We start from the raw sequence: 21,767 nt of genomic DNA, 5'->3' as shown, positions 1-21,767 counted from the left end.
AAGCTGGCCTTGAACTTGTGATAAATGCCTCAGCCTACGAAGTTCTAAGATTACAGGTATGTCCCACCATGTCTTAAAAGATTTTTAAAGAAGATAAGACAGAGGATTGTTTTATGAAAAGGCAAAACCATGTGCAAAGGCAAGATGGAGTTTAGGGTGATGGTGGAAGTGATAAAAAAAACAAGGGGAGCAGGGGTCAGAAAACGTAGGGCCTTCAATACTGTGCTAACGATTTGGATTCAGTCTTTGTGGGAAGATAATAGCTGGCTTATGTCTTGGTACACTGGTAATGCCATTCCCTGGTAGACCCATATGTCCTGAATTAACAGAGTACTGTCTAGTGAGCTAACCCCGAACTCTGAACCCAGTTATAGTCTCTGAGTATAGTGTACATTTATTTCCGATTTCATTGGCCCCCTTCTCCTCAGACTTGTCCATATCTTCATTTGGGCTTTTTTTTTCTCCAAAGTCAACTAGAAGTTTATCCCTTCCTCATCTAGAATTCAAATTATTTTTTTTCCGGACTCACTTTTCCAGGTTGCTTCTTCTGTTAGAGGTTAACTGTCAAAAGAAATGTAATTCAAATTTGAGGGGCAGATATCGTCTACCTGGAGGTAAATTTCTAAACACGCTGGCTTAGAAAAAACCCAACCACAAGAATGAAGTCTCAAAACAAAACAAAAAAAGTAGAGAATTACTTTGTTCACAATTAATTCCTAGAATTAGTCTGTTCTTCTTAAGGCGAAAAGAATAAAGCGTTTGAAGCTGGAACCAGTACAAAGTCTTAAGAATTCTGATGGGCTGTATGCAAAAGACTACATTCTCCTAAGCTCATTTCTCCAGCTGAGAAATAGATGTGGCTCTCTCAAACCGCCCAGGTTCAATGATAATGACAAAAACAATGAAGCGTTTTAAAGTTGTATGAACGGGTCGACGATAGCTAGGGAATTTTACTACGTGCCAAGTGCGATTCACACACATTCCTAAAGTTTCACAATAGCCTCCGCACGAAAATAATTCCGCTTTGGACCTTTCCTTCCGTGCTAGTTCGACGTTACCCCTAAACTTCTAGTAGTAGAAGAAAAACAAAGCGAACTAAGAGGGCCGAGCGGGCTCTTGAATGGGCGGGAAAGGCACAGCTGCGCCGAACCACTCCAGTCCATTGGCTCATCCCGCTGTTGTTCCCAGACTCCCGCCCCGGGTGCTGCCGGCAATGTTTTCATTGGCGTTTCTCCTCGCTCATTGGTTCTTCCTTCTGTTCATCAGACTCCGAGCCAGGAGAGAGGCGGAGAGCGCGTCAATGTTGGGGTCGGAGGCCCCGCCTCCAAGTGCCGTGCGCAAAAACAAACAGCCGTTAGGGAGGCGGGGCCGAGGGGGCGGGGTTCTGACTAGAAGGAGGCGTACCATTGGCCCGCCGCCGAGGTTCAAATGAACAATGCGAGCGGCTATTGGTGGCGGCGGCGCGAGGCGGGCCCGGGGCATTGTCCGGCTCCCGCAGCGGTGGTCCGGCTGCGAGAGCGGCGGCGGCGGCGCGGGGCTACAGCGGGAGTCTCGCGGCCGAGACCATGGTGAGTGCGGGGTCGTGCGGGGAGTAGGCGCGCGGCAGCCCCGAGCGGCATCTCCACCTACGGAGCCGGGAGTGGGCGGTGTCGCGCGGCCGAGCGGGAGCGCCCGCTGGGGCCGGACTCCGCCTGGGGGGCCGCGCCGGACGCGGGAGGCAGAAGCAGGGGCGGGATCTGCGGCGCACGGAGGAGGTCCGGCTGCAGCAAGTTGTGAGTCTTCGGCCCTGGGTTACGTAATGCCCCTGCGGAGGATCGGAGGAGTTCTGATCCTGCCCACCAGTACCGCTCAGTCGGTTCGCGGTTTGCACCGGCTGGAGGCGGTCACCGGGCTATCCCCCCAACTTCTTTGCAACAGGAGTTTATTTACATGGCTTCATCTTAAAGTATCTTTTCATTCTGCAGTTCAGAGCTAGTTGAAAGCGGATTTTAAGAAACGAAAGTGAACAAAACTTTAGCCCCATTCTAAAATTCAGGGAGAGGAGCAAGTGCTAAAAGCAACAGAAACCTATGCGTTGCGTCAAGATTGTTAGAATGACGCTCTCATTTTGGAATTGTATTTATGTCGGTATTCCTGTTTTAAGTATCCTTTTACTGTTACAGAAATAATATGCCTTTCCAGTAAGGGTTCTTTCTCTCGACACACTTAAGAGATTAATTAAAGAAAAGCTCTTTAGTAACGCTAGTACGGCTGGGCTAACACCCCCAAGCAAGAGCCGGCCTTCAACGGAAGCGCTTACTAATTTATGTACATTTTAAGCTTGTGCATTCCACAGACATGGTCATCCTGAAATCTCTTTTTGGGTCCGAGGTTACACTTCGAGCAATTAAAACAGAGGCAGGAGATTGCAAGTCTGGCCACTTAGGCAGATAGGAGATTTACACAGCAAAAATACTACATATTGCCAGGATTATTGTAAGTATGCCAGTGTTGTTCTTTTTCAGATAGTTATTACCCGGGGTCATCCTGCCCGCCTGGCAGAATTATGTTTTTCCCAATAAGAGCACAGGGAATAAATGGCAGAGTAGGACGTAATGATGGTTGTGACCCTGTGCTCCTGCCTGCTTGAGCTGCCAGTTAGAGATCTGTCTTTGGGTATGGGAATCTGGGCTTAACTACTGGTCACACAAATCAGCGCTGTCTCCTTTGTCATGGGAATGGAGTCTGATTGGCAGGATCAGTCCCGGTGAATAAACTACTATATCCTAGCACCTAAATTTCCCTTACCCCTAGCAGGCCTGGTTAGCAGTCTACTTACCTTTGGGGTATTTGCAGGCAGTGCTCCTTTAGCTAAATTTCATTCGTGTCAATGTCTCCTGAACAAATCTATAGTAAGTTCATTATGACATCAGTTTTATTACTTTGAGTTTCATCTACATCTTCACAAGACCAGGTATCTTCAACAGGCGCTGCTTGGTTAAAAGTTAAATCAACCCCAGGCTATCATTTCTCATACCGCAAATAATGTGATTTGTCTCATGTTGATGACATGTGAGGTGTTTAGTAGATGACTATAAACAGATTGGCTAACGGAAAGTATCCAAGTTTGGACTAGAAAAGATCTGTCAGCTGTCATCGTTATGTGGTGATCATAGGAATTACTCTGACAGGCAGTATGGGTTACTTGTTTGTAAATAGATTAATTTGCTCAAGCAGTTGGTTTTCATGATCCCCTTTTTTCTTTCTCAAATTCTGGTGAGAGATTTTCAATATCTGTCCAAACGTACATAAGCATTTTTTAGATTAAAAAATACTGGAGGCATTGTTTTCTTGGTAAAGATATAAAGATTTTTTTTAATTGACAAGAAGTAAAAGTGTGTCTATTAGAGTAATAGCAAAGTATGCAAGTTTTTCAGGAGTGAAAATATATTTCAGTATGCTCCTTTTTTCATGAATAAACTTGTTTTTATTTAGAAGCATAGATATTGTAACAAAGGAGTTTGTGTACAGTGTTGGAAATCTGCTTCTTGTTAAATTCACATTTGCACTTCACCTTCTTAAGCATTTATAATCATTATTTTATACCGATATAGACATATAAATACAACATCAAGTTCAGTGGTCCTTCAGCATTTTCCACTTAAAATGTGGTTTTGTTTTTTTTTTTTTTTTTTTTTTTGGTTGTGAGTCTAGCCTTTAACGGCTGAGCCATCTCTCCAGCCCAATTTTTTTTTTTTAACATAAAAACAGGTTATAATTCCAAAGTCCAGAGTTATTTGAAACTGGAAAATATTTTCTCTGTAGAAAATAGTATAAATGATAACATTTCCCAATAAGCCTTTTTAAGCCAAATGATAGCTAAATTATATATACAAATATTCATTAGATTCTGGGATACAGGAGAAACCTATCTTCATCTGTTCAGAGAGCTATGTTTTACTTAAGTTGTGTAAGTGAGATTCTATTCATCTTCCCCTTCACTGTTTGATTTACAGCAGATATTTTTCTATAGGCTAATCCATAATCTAAAAAGATTTTAGCCTCTCCTCCTGAAAGTACAGCCAGCATATCTTTTCATCAGCTTGATATGGTACAAATTCTTATCCTAATAGTGAAATGTTTCACTAAAGCATGCCCAGTGATTGGGCAAAACCAAAACTTATTATAAGCCACAGTAATCATAGGGTCCTCCCTGCTAGGTAGCCTCCCTGTATCTGTGGGTTGCAGTCTGATTGTCCTTTGCTTTATATCTAGTTTATCCACTTATGAATGAGTATATACCATGTTTGTCCTTGTAAATCTGGGTTACCTCACTCAGGATGATATTTTCTAGTTCCATCCATTTGCCTGCAAATTTCATGTTTTCATTGTTTTTCTCTGCTGAGTAGTACTCCATTGTGTATATGTACCACATTTTCTTAATCCATTCTTCAGTTGATGTGCATCTAGGTTGTTTCCAGGTTCTGGCTATTACGAATAGTGCTGCTATGAACATAGTTGAGCATGTATCTTTGTGGTATGATTGAGCATTCCTTGGGTATATGCCCAAGAGTGGGATGGCTGGGTCTTGAGGTAGATAGATTTCTAGTTTTCTGAGGAACCGCCATACTGATTTCCACAGTGGTTGTACAAGTTTGCATTCCCACCAACAGTGGAGAAGTGTTCCCCTTGCTCCACACCCTCTCCATTATATACTGTCATTAGTGTTTTTTATCTTAGCCATTCTGACAGGTGTAAGGTGGTATCTCAGAGTCGTTTTGATTTGCATTTCTCTGGTGACTAAAGATGTTGAGCATTTCCTTAAATGTCTTTCAGCCATTTGAGATTCTTCTTTTGAGAATTCTCTGGTTAGCTCTGTAGCCCATTTTTTAATTGGTTTGTTCAGTATTTTGATGTCTAGTTTCTTGAGTTCTTTATATATTTTGCAGATCAGCCCTCTGTCAGATGTGGGGTTGGTGAAGATCTTTTCCCATTCTGTAGGCTGTCTTTTTGTCTTATTGACTGTGTCCTTTGCCCTACAAAAGCTTCTCAGTTTCAAGAGGTCCCATTTGTTAATTGTTGTGCTCAGTGTCTGTGCTGCTGGTTGTTATATTTAGGAAGTGGTCTCCTGTGCCAATGCGTTCAAGTGTACTTTTTATTTTCTGTTCTATCAAGTTCAGTGTAACTGGATTTATGTTGAGGTCTTTTATCCACTTGGACTTGAGTTTTGTGCATGGTGACAGATATGGATCTATTTGTAATCTTTTACATATTGACATCCAGTTATACCAGCACCATTTGTTGAAGATACTTTTTTTCCCCATTGTATAGTTTTGGCTTTTTTGTCAAAAATCAGGTGTTCGTGTGTGTGCAGATTAATGTCAGGGCCTTCAATTAAATTCCATTGGTCCATATGTTGGTTTTTATGCCAATACCAAGCTGTTTTTATTACTATAGCTCTATAGTAGAGCTTGAGGTCAGGGATGGTGATGCCTCAAGGTTGCTTTATTGTACAGGATTCTTTTAGCTATCCTGGGTCTTTTGTTTTTCCATATGAAGTTGAGTATTGTTTTTTCCAAGTCTGTGAAGAATTGTGTTGGGATTTTGATGGGGATTGCATTGAATCTGTAGATTGCTTTTGGTAAGATTGCCATGTTTTTACTATGTTAATCCTATCTATCCATGAGCATGGGAGATCCTTCCATTTTCTGATATCTTCTTCAGTTTCTTTCTTTAGAGATTTAAAGTTTTTTTTTTCTTTCTTTTTTTTCGAGACAGGGTTTCTCTGTGTAGCTTTGCACCTTTCCTGGATCTCGCTCTGTAGCCCAGGCTGGCCTTGAACTCATAAAGATCCCCCTGCTTCTGCCTCCCAAGTGCTGGGATTAAAGGCGTGCACCACCATTGCCCGTCGAGATTTAAAGTTCTTATACAGGTCCTTCACTTGTTTAGCTAGTGTTACCTCAAGATATTTTATATTATTTGTGGCTGTTGTAAAAGGTGATGTTTCTCTGATTTCTTTTTCAGCCCTTTTATCATTTGTGATTAGGAGGGCTACTGATTTTTCTTTTTTAGTTGATCTTGTATCCTGCCACTTTACTGAAGGAGTTTATCAGCTGTAGGAGTTCCCTGGTAGAACTTTTGGGGTCACTTATGTATACTATCATATCATCTGCAAATAGTGAAAGTTTGACTTCTTCCTTTCCAAATTGTATCCCTTTGATCTCCTTTTGTTGTCTTATTGTTCTAGCTAGAACTTCAAGTACTATATTGAATAAATATGGAGCGAGTGGACAGCCTTGTCTTGTTCCTTATTTTAGTGGAATCCCTTTGAGTTTCTCTCTGTTTAATTTGATGGTGGCTGTTGGCTTGTTGTAAATTGCCTTTATTATGTTTAGCTATGTTCATTGTATTCTGATCTCTGCAAGACCTTTATCATGAAGGGGTGCTGGATTTTGTCAAAGGCTTTTTCAGCATCAAATGAGATGATCATATGTTTTTTTTTTTCTTTCAGTTTGTTTATGTGGTGTATTACATTTACAGATTTTCGAAGGTTGAACCATCTTTGCATCCCTGGGATGAATCCTACTTGGTCGTGATGGATAATTGTTTTGATGTGTTCTTGGATTCGGTTTGCCAATATTTTGTTGAGTATTTTTGCATCAGTGTTCATGAGGGAGATTGGTCTGTAGTTCTCTTTCTTTGTTGCATCTTTGTGTAGTTTGGGTATCAGGGTAATTGTAGCCTCATAAAAAGAGTTTGGTAGTGTTCATTCTGTTTCTGTTGTGTGGAACAATTTGAAGAGTATTGGTATTAGCTCTTGTGTGAAAATCTGGTAGAATCCTGTGCTGAAACCATCTGGTCCTGGGCTTTTTTTGGTTGGGAGACTTTTGATGACTGTTTCTATTTCCTTAGGGGTTATTGGTCTATTTAAATGGTTTATCTGGTCTTGATTTAACTTAGGTATGTGGTACCTATCCAGAAAATTATCCATTTCTTTCAGATTTTCCAATTTTGTGAAGTACAGGTTTTTGAAGTATGACCTGATGATTCTCTGGATTTCCTCGTTGTCTGTTGTTATGTCTCCCTTTTCATTTCTGATTTTGTTAATTTGGGTGCTCTCTCTTTGCCTTTTGGTTAATTTGGCTAGGGGTTTGTCTATCTTGTTGATTTTTTTTCAAAGAACCAACTCTTCGTTTCATTGATTCTTTGTATTGTTCTCTTGGTTTCTACTTCATTGATTTCAGCCCTCAATTTGATTATTTCCTGGCATCTATTTCTCCTGGGTGAGTTTGTTTCTTTTTGTTCTAGAGCTTCCATGAATAAACTTTTTTTTTTTTTTTTTTTTTTTGGTTTTTTGAGACAGGGTTTCTCTGTGTAGCTTTGCGCCTTTCCTGGAACTCGCTCTGTAGACCAAGCTGGCCTCGAACTCACAGAGATCCACCTGGCTCTGCCTCCCGAGTGCTGGGATTAAAGGCGTGGGCCACCACCGCCCAGCCTCCATGAATAAACTTTTAAATGGAGTTTAGCCCAGTCTAACACACAATTTTGGGGCTAAGAAATTTTGTATCATTTGTACATTTTAAAGTACATATTTATTGTGTATATGTATGGGTGGGCTTATGGAGGCCAGAGGACAACTTGTTGAAGTCTCTCCTCCCACCAGTGAGTCTCAGGGGTCAGGCTGAAGCGGAAAGGTTAGTGCAAGTTATCTTAACCTGCTGAGCCGTCTGCATAGCCCAGTTCTTACAGATTTTATCTTTCTTAGTCATCAACTATTTTAAATTTAAAGTTGAAAGAATTAATTATATGTGGTTTGGGAGATTGGGGTACATAGCAGGTTATTGGTTTTGTTCCTTTATTTTTTGTTTGTTTGTTTGTTTGTTTTGTTTTTTGTTTGTTTTTTCCCAAGAAAGGTTTCCCTGTGTAGCCCTGGCTGTCCTGGAAACTTGCTCTGTAGATCAGGCTGGGCTCAAACTCATAGAGATCCACCTGCCTCTGCCTCTGCCTCCCGAGTGCGAGAATTAAAGATGTGCGCTGCCACCACCCAGCTAAAATGTCTGTTTTTAAATACTGAGCTTTTCGTTCCTGATCTTTGCTCACAGCAGCTAGCAGTGGCAGTGCCAAAGTGTGGGTGCTCTGCAGTCTTGAAAGTCCCTTCCCTGTTCACTCATGTGACACCTTTAAATCAGCCGCCCTCAAAGTTTCAGGACACATGCAAAATAGAGACAAATATAATGTGAATGGCTCTTAGTCTATTTCCTAGTAGTCTTTGTTCCTGTCTGAATCCCTGTATCATCTGTGTTGTGTGGTTTTGTTTTGTTTCCCGAGACAGGGTTTCTCTGTGTAGCTTTGCACCTTTCCTGGATCTCACTCTGTAGCCCAGGCTGGCCTCGAACTCACAAAGATCCACCTGCTTCTGCCTCCCGAGTGCTGGGATTAAAGGTGTGCGCCACCGCCTGTTGTGCATTTTTAAATGTGCTTTATTCTTCTGAGCTCTACAGAATTGCTGGTTGAGTTCTGTTTATAACATTCTAGGGCTTCTCTAGCCCACATCTCCAAACTCTTCCACATTTCTCCTGTAAATCAGTTACAGAAACCTAAGAGTCACAGGTCAAGTTTAGTCATGGCAATACCCCCCACTCCTGGTACTTATTTCCTCATCAACACCACCAGATTCTTGACAGAAAGGTTAAAAGAAGGAAAGACTGCTGAGCTGTGGTGGTGCACAATGCTCAGGAGGCAGAGGCAGGTAGATCTCCATGAGTTCGAGGCCAGCCTGGTCTACAGAGAGAGTCCCAGCAGGATAGCCAGGACTACACAAAGAAACCCTGTCTAGAAAAAAAAAAGTGGGGGAAAAGACTTGCCTCGAAGTTTCAAATGATTTGGTCCATGCTCACTCTTTGTCTAGTGGTAAAAGTATAGTGGTAGCAAGAAGGTGTTTCCTTCCTGGCTGGCCAGGAAGCAGTCAGTTATAGTACATTCTGTAAGGACGTAACCCAGTGACCAACAGCCTTCGTTTCTGTCCATTGCCCTTGACTGATTCTGTTTGTTTGGCTGCTGGAAATAATGTACCTGTCTGTGGCTTGGCTTGTTAGAGTCTATAACCAGAAATGGAATTGCTGGATGCTGAGGCACATCATTCTCTTCTTCAATGTTTGTTTTGTTAGCCTAAGTTTTGATAACATGGTTGCTTTGCCTCCCACAAAAGCTAAATTCTCAATTTTCTGTAGAAATAGTGTTATGCTGATTTTTTTTTGAAAAAGCTAAATGTTTCTGAAATGCATGAAACTTATATGATCAATCAGAAATTTGCAAGATTTATACATACCAATTTATGCATACCTTAAACTTTGAATAAGGTTAGTGATTGGTTTTTTTAATGTATTAATAGAAAGTAATATCATATATATTTACAATGAAGCAGGAAATCACCTAGATATCTTAAGTTTTCAATTTTTTATTAGAAAATTTTACCGAAAGCAAAAATTTTGTTTTGTGATTTTTTTTTTTTTTTTTTTTTTTTTTTTTTTTTTTTTGGTGTGTGTTAACATTTTCAACTCCAAATTGTTTTCATCTAGGCTGGAGGCAAAGCTGGGAAAGACAGTGGGAAGGCCAAGGCTAAGGCGGTGTCGCGATCCCAGAGAGCTGGCCTGCAGGTAATGAAGGAATCCATTCTGCCACAGTTCCATGTTTTCTTTCCCTTTGTAATTCATGAACCAGAGATGGTTCATTGGTTACAGAAATGTCCTTTTATTATGATAGACCCTGAATGTGAGAGTAACTGCTTAAGACTTAAATTATAAAGCAGGCCATTCCTTTGTATTTGATGAGAGAACAAGATGTCTTAACAAACTTGGTGACTTTTCCCCCTGTTAGTATCAGTCCTTGGGCCTGGGAATCTGAATTGGCAGTTAAGAGTGTGTGCTGCTCCTGTGGAACCCCTGGGGTTGCTTCCCAGCACCCACATCGGAAGGGTCACAGCCACCTGTAACCCCTGCTCACAGACACACATAGACATAAAAACAAAAGACATCTCTTTTTAAAAATACTTGTTCTTCAAGAAACTAGACATCAAAGCACTGAACAGTCCAATTAAAAAATGGGCTAAAGAGCTAAACAGAGAATTCACAAAACAAGAACTACAAATGGCTGAAAGACATTTAAAGAAATGCTCAACATCCTTAATCATCAGAGAAATGCAAATCAAAACGACTCTGAGATACCACCTTACACCTGTTAGAATGGCTACGATCAAAAACACCAATGACAACCAATGTTGGAGAGGATGTGGAGCAAAGGGAACACTCCTCCACTGTTGGTGGAAATGTAAACTTGTACAACCACTGTGGAAATCAGTATGGCGGTTTCTCAGAAAATTAGGAATCGAACTACCTCAAGACCCAGCCATCCCACTCTTGGGCATCTACCCAAGGAATGCTGATTTATACCATAAAGATACATGCTCAGCTATGTTCATAGCAGCACTATTTGTAATAGCCAGAACCTGGAAACAACCTAGATGCCCATCAACGGAAGAATGGATGAAAAAAATGTGGTACATATACACAATGGAGTACTACTCAGCAGAGAAAAACAATGAAAGCATGAAATTTGCAGGCAAATGGATGGAACTAGAAAAAATCATCCTGAGTGAGGTAACCCAAACCCAGAAAGACAGTTATGGTATGTACTCACTCATTGGTGGATTCTAGATATAAAATAAAGAACAATCAGACCACAGCCCATAGAACCATAGAGGCTATATATGTAGCATGGAGGTCCCTAGGACGACTGTGGCATATAATAAATTTCAGTTTTACTCAATTATTGAAAAAAAAATAGCCAAATGAATGGAAACACATGAACTATGAACCAAAGGCTGAGGGGCTCCCAGCTGGATCAGGCCCTCTGAATAGGTGAGACAGTTGATTGGCTTGATCAGTTTGGGAGGCATCTAAGCAGTGGGACCAAGTCCTGTGCTCATTGCATGAGTTGGCTGTCTGAAACCTGGGGCTTATGCAGGGACGCTTGGCTCAGTCTGGGAGGAGGGTACTGGACCTGCCTGGACTGAATCTACCAAGTTGATCACAGTCCTCGGGGGAGGACTTGTCCTGGAGGAGGTGGGAATGGAGGGTGGGCTGGGGGTAAGGGGAGGGTGTGGGAGGGGGGAGAATAGGGGAACCCATGGCTGATATGTAGAACTGAATGATATTGTAAAATAAAAAATATATATCAAAAAAAAAAATACTTGTTCTTTCAAGATTATAGCTGTTCTTCTCTCTTATAAACTTCAAGTGAGTATACTCTGGTTTTCCTTTTGAGAGTGTTTGCAGTGGTTCATTGACTCTCAGGATAGGATACAATTAGAGGCCAATATTGGGTTATTGCACTATTCTCTGAATATTTCCTAAAAGACCTCCATTGTAGACTGAGAAGTATGCTCTAAACTCCTAAGTATTTTCAAATTTCATGTATGTGAATTATTACAACTTTAACCTACAGACTCAGATTTTTCTAGATGAGGAAAAATTATTCCCTGCACATAGGAATGCTTTAAAAGGAGCCTGGAAATTGGGCGGTGGTGGGCATGCCTTTAATCCTGGCACTTGGGAGGCAGAGGCAGGTGGATCTTTAGTGGGATGGAGGGGCTGGGTAGTTGGCTCAGTGGTTAAGAGCATTTGCTGTTTTAGAGGACCAGATTCGGTTCCCAGAACCTACATGGTAACTCACAACCATCTGTAGCTCTATTTCTAGGGGAGTTATGCCCTCTTTGGGCACCAGGCACACATGGTGAACATACATCAATGCAGGCAAACTCTCATACACATAAAAATAAAGGTATATAATTTTTGTTTGTTTGATTTTTGTTTTTCAAGATGGGGTTTCTCTGTGTAGCCCTGGCTGTCCTGATACTCGCTCTATAGACCAGGCTGGCTCAAACTCAGAGGCCTGACTCTGCCTCCCAAGTGCTGGGGTTAAAGGTGTATACCACAACTGCCTGTCTAGAAATAGATACATCTTAATAATAATAATAATAATAATAATAATAATAATAATAGTAATAATAATGGAACCCAGGCTTACGCATTCTAGGTAAGTACTGAGCTATTTCCCAGGGGTTCCAGTGCCTCCTTTGGACCTCCGTACATGATGTGAATACACACAGGCAGAACAATCATACACACAAAATTAAACTAAAAATGAAATCAGCCGGGTGGTGGTAGCACGCGCCTTTAACCCAGCACTCAGGAAGCAGAGGCAGGCAGATCTCTGAGTTTGATGCCAGTCTGACCTTGGAACCCCTGGAACTGGAGTGAGCTGCCATGTGCATGCTGAAAACCAAACCCAGATCCTCTGCCCTCTGCAAGGGCAATGTGTCCTCTTAATTGCTGAGCCATCTTCTATAGTCCAGGAACTTAGCTTTAAAGCATATATTGTGTATTCTAGGTCACTACTTAAATTTCCAGTAGTCAGTGGAGATTGTTGCATTGATTTATGAAATAAACAAAGGGGTGGGGGGAGAGTGAGAAGAAGGAAAGGGAGGGATGGTGAGATGGACCAGCGTGTAAAGGCATTAACCTCCAAATGCCTCCGGCCCCAGATGGTGGAAGGATATGTCCAGTTTCTGCAAGCTGTCCGCTGACTGACACACAGATAAGTAAGTAGGGACCCACAGACAGGGCTCAGCAGCTAAGAGTGCTTGTTCCTCTCCTAGAGGACTACAGAGCTTCCCTGCTCTCATTTGGGCATCCCTTACCTTAAACTGTAGCTCCAACCCTGGGGAATCAGTGCCCTCTGCTGGCCTCCCTGGGGACACAGACACAAGTAAAGTGTAGTCAACTATTTTAAAGTAAGATGAATAATTTAGTGGTTTAAAGGGATTTAAAAAATGCATGCAGCTGGGCTTGGAAGGCAGAGGTAGGTGGATCTCTGAGCTTGAGGCTAGCCTGGTTTACAGAACAAGTTCCAGGACAGCCAGAGCCAAACAGGGAAACCCTGTCTCTGGAGAACAGGGAACGAACACACACACACACACACACACACATACATTCATGTAGGGGTTGGAGAGAGAACTCAGTAGTTAAGAGCACTGGCTGTTCTTCAGAGAACATGGTCAATTCTCAGCACCCCAGTGGCAGCTACAATTGTCTGTAACTCTAGTCCAGGGGATTAGGCATGCAAATGTTATATAGACATACATACAAGGCAAAATGCCTGTATACACAAAATCTTAAAACTAAAATGAGCATGGCTTTGTTTAAAAAAAAGAATCCAGGTAACTAAGGGAGTTTGGTGTTGCTTGTGATACCAGCTGCTTAGGAGGCTGATCACAAATTCAAAGCCAATCTAGGCTACATAATATGTTCAAGACTAGTCTGGGCAGCTTACCTCAAAAAATAGAAAGCAAGTCTGATGTGTGGTACAAAGCTTGTAATCGCAGCACTCAGGAAGCAGAAGCAGGAAGATTTCTGCAAGTTGGAGGCCAACCCACACTCTGTACAGCAAGATCAAAGACAAAATACAAAGAAGGGGAGGGATGTCACCTCGCTGTTAAGCACTTGGCCAGCATGTTGTAAGACTCTAGGTTCAGCCTCTAGAGCTACAAAAAGAAGAAGGAGCGGCAGCAGATGGAAAGGGGTGTAGAGTTGAACAGAAAAGGTTTCTCTAGGAGTTGGAACTTTCTAACCTAAAAGAGACATAGGAATTGTATTTGAATGCACTAGAAGATGGATGTAATGCCAGTCACTGAAGTTCACGGAAATGCATATTAAAATATCTAAAAGTGGAAACAAGTCCAGGTTTCTAACGGTTTCAGATCGCTTATGTAAAGTTAATGTTGTGGATGAGTGTCCTAATCTAAGAGAATCAGAAATACAAGAACATTAATGGTCCTTTTCAAAGTGTTTTTTCTTGTTTTGGTTAGGGGTCAGTGTCTGTCTGTAGACAGGGTCCTGTAGCTTGTGGGCCTAATGTCTTCACTCCCCAGTGCTGGATTCCAGTTGTTTGTCAGCCACTAAGTTGTTCTTCAAGGGATGCTTGGTCCTGTAGATATGACCAAAGCAGAGAATCACTGGGCACATGCCTTTGCTTCCACCTACTCAGGAGTCGGAGGCAACAGAATCAGAAGGTCCAGGACAGTCGGAGAAACTTAGCAAGGCCCTGTCTTTTTTGGGGGGTGGAAGGTGTTGAGACAGCGTTTCACTGTGTAGCACTGGCTGTCCTGGAACTTGCTTTGTAGACTAGTCTAGCCTCAAACTCAGAAATCTGCCTACCTCTGCCTCCCAGTGCTGGAATCTAAGGTGTGTACTACCCCACCCCCCCACCCAAGACACTGTCTTAAAGACCTCATTGTAGGGCTCGAGAGAGGCTCAACTATTAAGAGAACTGGCCATTCTTCCAGAAGATCCTGGTTTGAGTTCAAGCACCCATATGGCAGATCACGACTGAACTCCAGTTTTAGGGGAATGTAGCTCTGTGGTAGAGCTCCTTAGCATGTGCAAGGGCCCTGGGTTGTATTGCCAGCGCCCCCAAACTAAAACATACTTAAATAAGCAGATTAGAGAATGCAAGTAATTAGGACTAGGGAATGAGAGTCACAATGAAAAGGTGGGATTGATTTTTTTTTTTTTTTTGGTTGGTTGATTGGTTGGGTTTGTTTTGGTTTTGGCTTTTCTTTTTTTTTTTTTTTTTTTTGTTGTTGTTTTTGTTTGTTTGTTTGCTTTCCGAGACAGGATTTCCTCTGTGTAGCTTTGGAGCCTTTCCTGGAACTCACTCTGTAGCCCAGGCTGGCCTCGAACTCACAGAGATCTGCCTGACTCTGCCTTCCGAGTGCTGGGATTAAAGGCGTGCGCCACCACCGCCCGGCTCTTTTTTGGTTTTTTGAAATGGGGTTTCTCTGTATAGCCTTGACTGTCCTAGAACTAGCCCTATAGACCAGGCTGGCCTCGAACTCGGAGATCCACCTGCCTCTGCCTCCCAAATGCTGGGATTATAAGCATGCGCTACCACACCTGGCTAAGGGATTGATTTTTCTTAACTATCAGGTGACCTTTTGAAATTGAGGAAAGAAGAGAGTTAGGGTCAGAGGAGAATGGTGGGGATTCAACATCATAAGACTTTATGTGAAAGAATTGATTAAATACAGTTGTGATTATTGGGCTGTATTGAACATGTAATTGATAACATCACGGTATAATTTTCATTTTTACCGTGAAACTGTTGTGCACAAATTCAAGATTTAAGGCTGATTACCAGCACATACATATAGGCCCTAGACTGTTAATTACTGAGGAAATTTGGCCTGTGATATCATTAAGCGTTCAGTTACACTCAACCGTGTGTTGTTAAAACTCTGCAGTGCTTCCCAACAAGACGTCTCTTTTTCAGTTTCCTGTGGGCCGCATCCACAGACACTTGAAGACTCGCACCACCAGCCACGGACGGGTGGGGGCCACTGCTGCTGTGTACAGTGCTGCAATTCTGGAGTACCTCACAGCTGAGGTTTGTGGGGGAGCCATGTGGGGTCCGAGACTAGATGGAGAATACTTATTTTAATTATTTGCTTGTGTTCTATGTGCATTGGTGTTTTACCTGTATTTATGTCTGTGTGATGGTGTCTGATCCCCTGGAACAGGCGCCATAGACAGTTTCGAGCTCCCATGTGGGTTCTGGGAATTGAACCTGGGTCCTCGGGAAGAGCAGCAGTGCTTCCAACCACTGAGCCATTTCTCCAGTGGGGGGGTGGGGGGGTGGGGGGGATGGGGGTTTTCTTCTGAGAATACTTCTAAAGAGATTAATGCACTTTTGTTTTTTTGAACCTCATACTGTCTAGTCTGGCCCCAAGCTCCAGCATACAGAGGGTGACCATGAGCCTTTGATCCTGGTCTCCACCTCCTGGGTGCTGGGGTTGCAGAAGTAGACCTCCTCACTGGCTGCTTCCTTCTTTCCTTTCTTTCTTTCTTTTTTTTTTTTTTATTTAATTAATTTATTGTTTAATTACATTCATGATACTCATTAATTATCCTCATGATATCAGTTACATTTGTGGTATTCATCGATTACATTCGCAATATTCATTCAATAATTATATTTATGATATTCATTAATTACATTAATTGTATTGATTTATTACATTCATGATATTATGTCCTGATACTACTGTCCATTTGTGGGTTTTTTTTTTTTTAATTATTTATTTTATGTATATGAGTGACCTGTCTTCATGCACACCAGAAGAGGACACCAGATCTCATTACAGATGGTTGTGAGCCACCATGTGGTTGCCAGGAATTGAACTCAGGACCTCTGGAAGAGCAGCTGAGCCATTTCTCTAGCCCCATTTGTGGGGTTTTTACATCACACAAAACAGAGATTTTGTACTTAGGAAATCATTGCTCTATATTCCTTTCTTCTCTATCTTGAGATAATGTCTAATCTTTCTGTCTATGAATTTATATATTCTGTATATTTCATGTAATACAATTCTGTAGTATTTGTCCCTTTTTTTTTTTTGAATGGAAAAACATTTTATGTACAACTGCAGGAGAAATAATAATCAGATAGCCTGAACATAAAAACAGGTTATAATTTAAAAGTCCAGGGTTATTTGAAACTGGAAAATATTTTCTCTGTAGAAAATAGTATAAATGATAACATTTCTCAGTAAGCCCTTTTAAGCCAAATGATAGCTGAATTATACATATAAATATTGATTAGATCCTGGAATACAGAAGAGACCTATCTTCATCTGTTCAGAGAGCTGTGTTTTACTTAAGTTGTGTGAGATTCCTATTCATCTTCCCCTTCACTGTTTGATGTACGGCAGACATTTTTCTATAGGCTAATCCCCTTCTTTCCTTTCTGTTTCGCTTTCTGAGACAGCAGCTTCTGCTGACCTGGAACTCGCCCTATGTTCTGCTTAGTTTGGGGAAGTTTTTGTTTGTTTATTTGGGTTGCTAGAGACAGATAACTCTGGCTGATTGGAATTCTGTGTAGACTAGGCCATCTTGTCAAGGTATCACTCTGCCAATTTTAAAAGGAGTCCTAGTATACTTGGTTTTTTTTTTTAACATTTAAGAGAGGGCCAGCAAACCACTTTTTTTTTTTTGTTTTTTTTTTTTTTTTAATTTTCCGGAGCTGAGGACCGAACCCAGGGCCTTGTGCTTGCTAGGCAAGTGCTCTACCACTGAGCTAAATCCCCAACCCCAAAGATTAATTAATTAATTTATTTATTTTGTATACAGTGTGCCTGTGTGGCACCAGATCTCACTATTGATGGTTGTGAGCCACCATGTGGTTGCTGGGAATTGAACTCAGGACCTCTGGAAGAGCAGCCAGTGCTCTTAATCTCTGAGCCATCTCTCCAGCCCGCAGACCACATTTTTAAGTGACATGATAAAGAAAGAAATATTGTCCGATATATGTTAGTCATTTGGCAGTGTTCAAGGGTCCTTGCCTAGCATACATGAAGTCCTGGGATTGTTTCCCAACACTTAAGAGGTGGAGGCAGGAGGATCGGGAACCCAAGTCATCTTGGCTACATAGTAAATTCAAAGCCATCCAGGGGTACATGAAACCCTTTCTCAAAAAAAAAAAAAAAAAAAAAAAAAAACCAACCAAACCTGGGCAGGCAGGGGATGGGGCAGGGGGGACGACGGACAATATCCATGAAGTTACAGCATGCCTTCTTAGTTTATGAAGATCTGAAATAGAATGATACAGCCAGGCATGGTGGCATGTGCTTGTAATCCTAGCACTCAGGAGGCTGAGCTGGAAGATTGTGAGTTTGAGGCCATCCTGAGCCATTTAGAGAGCCCCTGTCCCCAAAACAACAGACAAAAGCCAGACTGTAGACATCAAGTACCTTCTGATACAGTGGGTAAGAGTTAGCATTCTTCCCTCCTGGTTACAAATGTGCCTCACATTTCAGTTAGATAGTTACTTTGGCGAGACTTCTTACTAGGAGGATCCTGGCTCTTCTTTCCCCGTCTCTAGCCCTCTTCTGGAAAACGCATAGGAAGGCATGAAATGCTGGAAGCTACATTCCGAACGAGGCAAGCAAGTCAGATGGTAAAGACAGCCAAGCCAGGCAGAAGACTCTTAGTGGGGAAGATGTGATGGGAGCCGAGCTGGGCAGTGTGGCTGGAGTGCACGTTAGTATCGTTGCTGTCATTTCGTTCATCACCCTGTTCAGATGCAACTGTGATTTGTGGGGAGTTTGAGCTTTGCTGTGTCTAAGGCGAAGGCTTCGTGAGGGCACTTTGATGTCAGTTGAGACACTTTCTTCTTTGATCCTACCCCAGATTTTTAGTTTACTGCAGGCTCTGTGAAGATAAGCATTTTCATTTACAAGTGCTGTGGCACATAGAATTATAGCTCACACCGTTTGAGGTCTCTCTACATTACTATTTCAAATGTCAGGTACATTTTCTTTGTGGTACTTCAGATTGAACCCAAGATCTTGTGAGTTGGGGGACACTCTATACTGATCTACATCCCTAGTCCTTTGGGGTTTTTGTCTTGTTTTATTATTTATGTATTTGGATGTTTTATCTGCTTATATGTCTGCTTACCACCTGCTTTCAGTGCCCACAGAATCTAGAAGAGGGTGTCTGGTACCTTGGAGTTAAGATGATTATGATCCACCATGTGGGTGCTGGGAATTGAACCAGGGCTTTGTGGAAGAGCAGCCAGTGTTCTTAGCCACTGAGGCTCACTCCTTCCTTCCTTCCTTCCTTCCTTCCTTCCTTCCTTCCTTCCTTCCTTCCTTCCTTCCTTCCTTCCTTCCTTCCTTCCTTTCTTTTTTGGTTTTTTGTTTTGTTATGTTTTTTTTTGATTTTTCGAGACAGGATTTCTCTGTGTAGTTTTTGTGTCTGTCCTGCATCTCGCTATGTAGACCAGGTTGGCCTTGAACTCACAGAGATCCGCCTGGCTCTGCCAAGTGCTGGGATTAAAGGTGTGTGCTGCTGCCACCTGGCCGTTCTTCATTTCTTTAAGGCAGTCTTGCAGACAGCCACAGCCACAGCTGGCATTAGACGTGGAGTCCTTTCTCAGCCCCTCAAGTGACTGATATCACATGTTTCACTCACAGCTGACCAAGGTTTTTAGGGTAGAATTAGACTTTCTACAAATACAGCTCAGTGAGAGGGTAGGTACATGGATAGTTTGTGTGAGGCCCTGTAGTTTTAGTTTTGTATGCTTTTAATTTATCACCTCCTTTATTCTTGGAGTCAGCCTCATTGTTAGGACAGTGCCATTGTTACTGTCGTAAGTATCATGTCTTGTATGTATCAAAACTCAGAATGAACCATGAATTCTGGGGAGCAAAGGGGGTTCAGTTTTGCACCTGTCTTCTGTGTCTTTGTCCACCAGTTCAACAAAAACAGGTGCTATAGAAATGCATTTTTAAAGAAGCCAGCATGTTCTAGGTATTTAAATTTGGGGCTTTGACCAGCCAGTTGTGACTCATGCCTTTAATCCCAGCACTCAGGAGGCAGAGGCAGGTGGATCTCTGAGTTCCAGGCCAGCCTGGTCTACAGAGTGAGTTCCAGAACAGCGAGGGCTATACAGAGAAACCCTGTCTCAAAAAAACAAAAACAAAAATATATAGGGAGTTTTGTTATTCAATAGAGGTAAAACTGTGATCCCTAAGCCAACAGTTTATGTCAGGGGTAATCGTTTTTCAGGCTTGGCTTTCACTAGAACCTCTTGGAGAGCTTTCAAAACATACTGATGCAGGGCTCACCCTAGACCAGCGAGAGGCCTGAGGTAAGGCACTGGGAGGTTTTGAAGCTTGCCAACATTTGATTCAGATGTGTGATACAGTCTCTGCTCTGCTTAAATGAGGATGCTCTGTAGAGTTATTTTTGTTATGTCTATCAAAGATGTAACAGTGCCCATAGAGCTGATGGCAGATATAGACAGATAACAAATGCAGTGTTCGCTGGGCAAGCGGGTACACTGTAATCCCAAAATTCCAGAGACTAGACAGCTGCAAAGAGGGACCATGTCTACAAACAGAGCAACAGTGCATTGCTGTGGCTGACATGAAGCCCTAAGTTCAGTCTCCAGTGTCATTCATTGGGAGTGCGGTGGACACCTATGATGTTTGCTCTTGGAGATGGAGACAGGAGGGATTAGAAGTTCATTGTCAGTCGGATGGACGCACCCCTTTAATCCCAGCACTCGAGAGGCAGGCATCTCTGTGAGTTTGAGGCCGGCCTGGTCTATAGAGCAAGTTCCATTACAGCCAAGGCCACACAGAGGAACCCTGTCTTGGGAAGAAGAGATTTTTGTATGTTTCTCTATATGTTTGTGCAAGGAATGAATATGAGGGGAGTCGGTGGGAGGTATTGAGTGTCGTAAAAGCATGCAGTGATACAGGAAGAACTGTACTGGATACAGGTACAGAGGCTTGTTCTCCTGCAATTGGAAACCTACTGTCTCCTTAATTGTGTTATTTCATGGATGCTTTATAGGTACTGGAGTTGGCAGGTAATGCTTCCAAGGATCTCAAAGTAAAGCGCATCACTCCACGTCACTTGCAACTTGCAATCCGAGGTGATGAAGAGTTGGATTCACTTATCAAGGCTACCATAGCCGGGGGCGGTATGTATTATTAATATATCTATCATTCAGATCAGTGAACCTGTGCATTTGAATGGTTAACTAGAAACCCTATGAATTGAAATTCCACAAGTGTTAAGTATACTTCAGTTCTGGTGGTGGTGGTGGGGTGAACCTAGGTCCTCATAAATGCTACAGTAAATACTCGAATTGAGCCACAACTCAGGACCCTCCAGGCCTCTTTTCATAGTGATCTGAGTAAATCTTTGTTCTGTTGTCATGTGTGGTGCTGCTTTTATTTTAGCTTGGATACTTCAAGCCTAAGGTTTAAGATATTTCCTTACACATTATGAACTATGCTAGAGAAATAGCATGATCCTGAGAAGTTGCTTAATGTGATAGACTTGGCAGGACCAAAATGATTGTGTATTGGGGATCTATAAAGGTGTGAGGTAAGTTGCTGAATCCTTACAGAACCTTGTGATGGCTGTAGTTAGCTACATTTACTATTCCTGTCCAAGGGTTCCTAGGCTCCTGTGGGTTTAATAGGATCCAAATGTGAAAAGGGACTTAAATAAATCCCACCCTTTGTATAATGCCTGTTTGCTTTAGCATTAAAGCGTTAAGATATACAGAGTGTTATTAAAATAAAGAAAAGTGCATTAAAATATTTTTTAAATTTCATTCTAGGTGTGATCCCGCACATCCACAAATCCCTGATTGGGAAGAAGGGACAGCAGAAAACTGCTTAGGAAGTGTTGAACCAGCCTGCTGTCCCTCACTGTCTGTGACTGGGACAGAACACCCGTGGAAGAGCACAGACAATTGCTGTAGACAAGATAAAAAACATTTGTATGTTTTTAGACTCTCGAAGTTTGATAAGTCCCTTTCCCTGTGGTCATGGTCATGTGGTGATTGACCAGGTTTCTCCCTTGTGTTTTATACAAAAATAGAATTGATAAAACATTTTTTACAAAATTAATTTGTCTCAGAATTTCTTCCTGGTGTCTTGGAAATACTTTGCTCACACCTGGGCATGGCTGTGTTTTCCTGCAGCACCAGCATTTGGGATGTGTGGGTGGCAGAACCTTCAGAGTTCACCACCCTGGCCTACATATTGGGTTCTGGGGCAGTCTGGACTACAAAAGACTGCCAAAAGACTCTTTTAAAAATAAAAAAAAAAAAAAAAAGTATTTTGCTCAGACTTTGAAATTTTAAATTGC

General features: G+C 42.0%; 1 protein-coding gene and 1 non-coding gene across 3 annotated transcripts; one reads left to right on the top strand and one right to left on the bottom strand.

Moving 5' to 3' along the window:
- The first annotated feature begins 1,462 nt into the window (after positions 1-1,462).
- Positions 1,463-21,526, top strand: H2az2 (H2A.Z variant histone 2). Of its 2 annotated transcripts, XM_006973007.3 has the most exons (5): positions 1,463-1,568; positions 9,558-9,635; positions 15,367-15,480; positions 20,457-20,586; positions 21,235-21,526. In XM_006973007.3, exons 1-5 carry the CDS (start codon positions 1,566-1,568, stop codon positions 21,294-21,296), a joined length of 387 nt encoding a protein of 128 aa, XP_006973069.1. In that variant the 5' UTR covers positions 1,463-1,565; the 3' UTR covers positions 21,297-21,526. The 2 variants fall into 2 exon arrangements, with proteins under 2 accessions (XP_006973069.1, XP_042141572.1); XM_042285638.2 differs by lacking the exon at positions 15,367-15,480.
- Positions 19,249-19,380, bottom strand: LOC121821040 (small nucleolar RNA SNORA40). Its single transcript, XR_006061743.1, has one exon. It is a non-coding gene; the product is annotated as a small nucleolar RNA SNORA40 (small nucleolar RNA).
- Positions 21,527-21,767: the final 241 nt, after the last annotated feature.

This window comes from Peromyscus maniculatus, chromosome 10, assembly GCF_049852395.1.
Source record: "Peromyscus maniculatus bairdii isolate BWxNUB_F1_BW_parent chromosome 10, HU_Pman_BW_mat_3.1, whole genome shotgun sequence".
NCBI classification, from domain to species: Eukaryota; Metazoa; Chordata; class Mammalia; order Rodentia; family Cricetidae; genus Peromyscus; species Peromyscus maniculatus.
This window is presented reverse-complemented; position numbering and strand designations above follow the sequence as displayed.

Coding starts and splice junctions, on each gene's coding strand:
- H2az2 (XM_006973007.3), top strand. Junction 9,636..15,366: donor CCCAGAGAGCTGGCCTGCAG/GTAATGAAGGAA, acceptor TCTCTTTTTCAG/TTTCCTGTGGGCCGCATCCA. Junction 20,587..21,234: donor GGCTACCATAGCCGGGGGCG/GTATGTATTATT, acceptor ATTTCATTCTAG/GTGTGATCCCGCACATCCAC.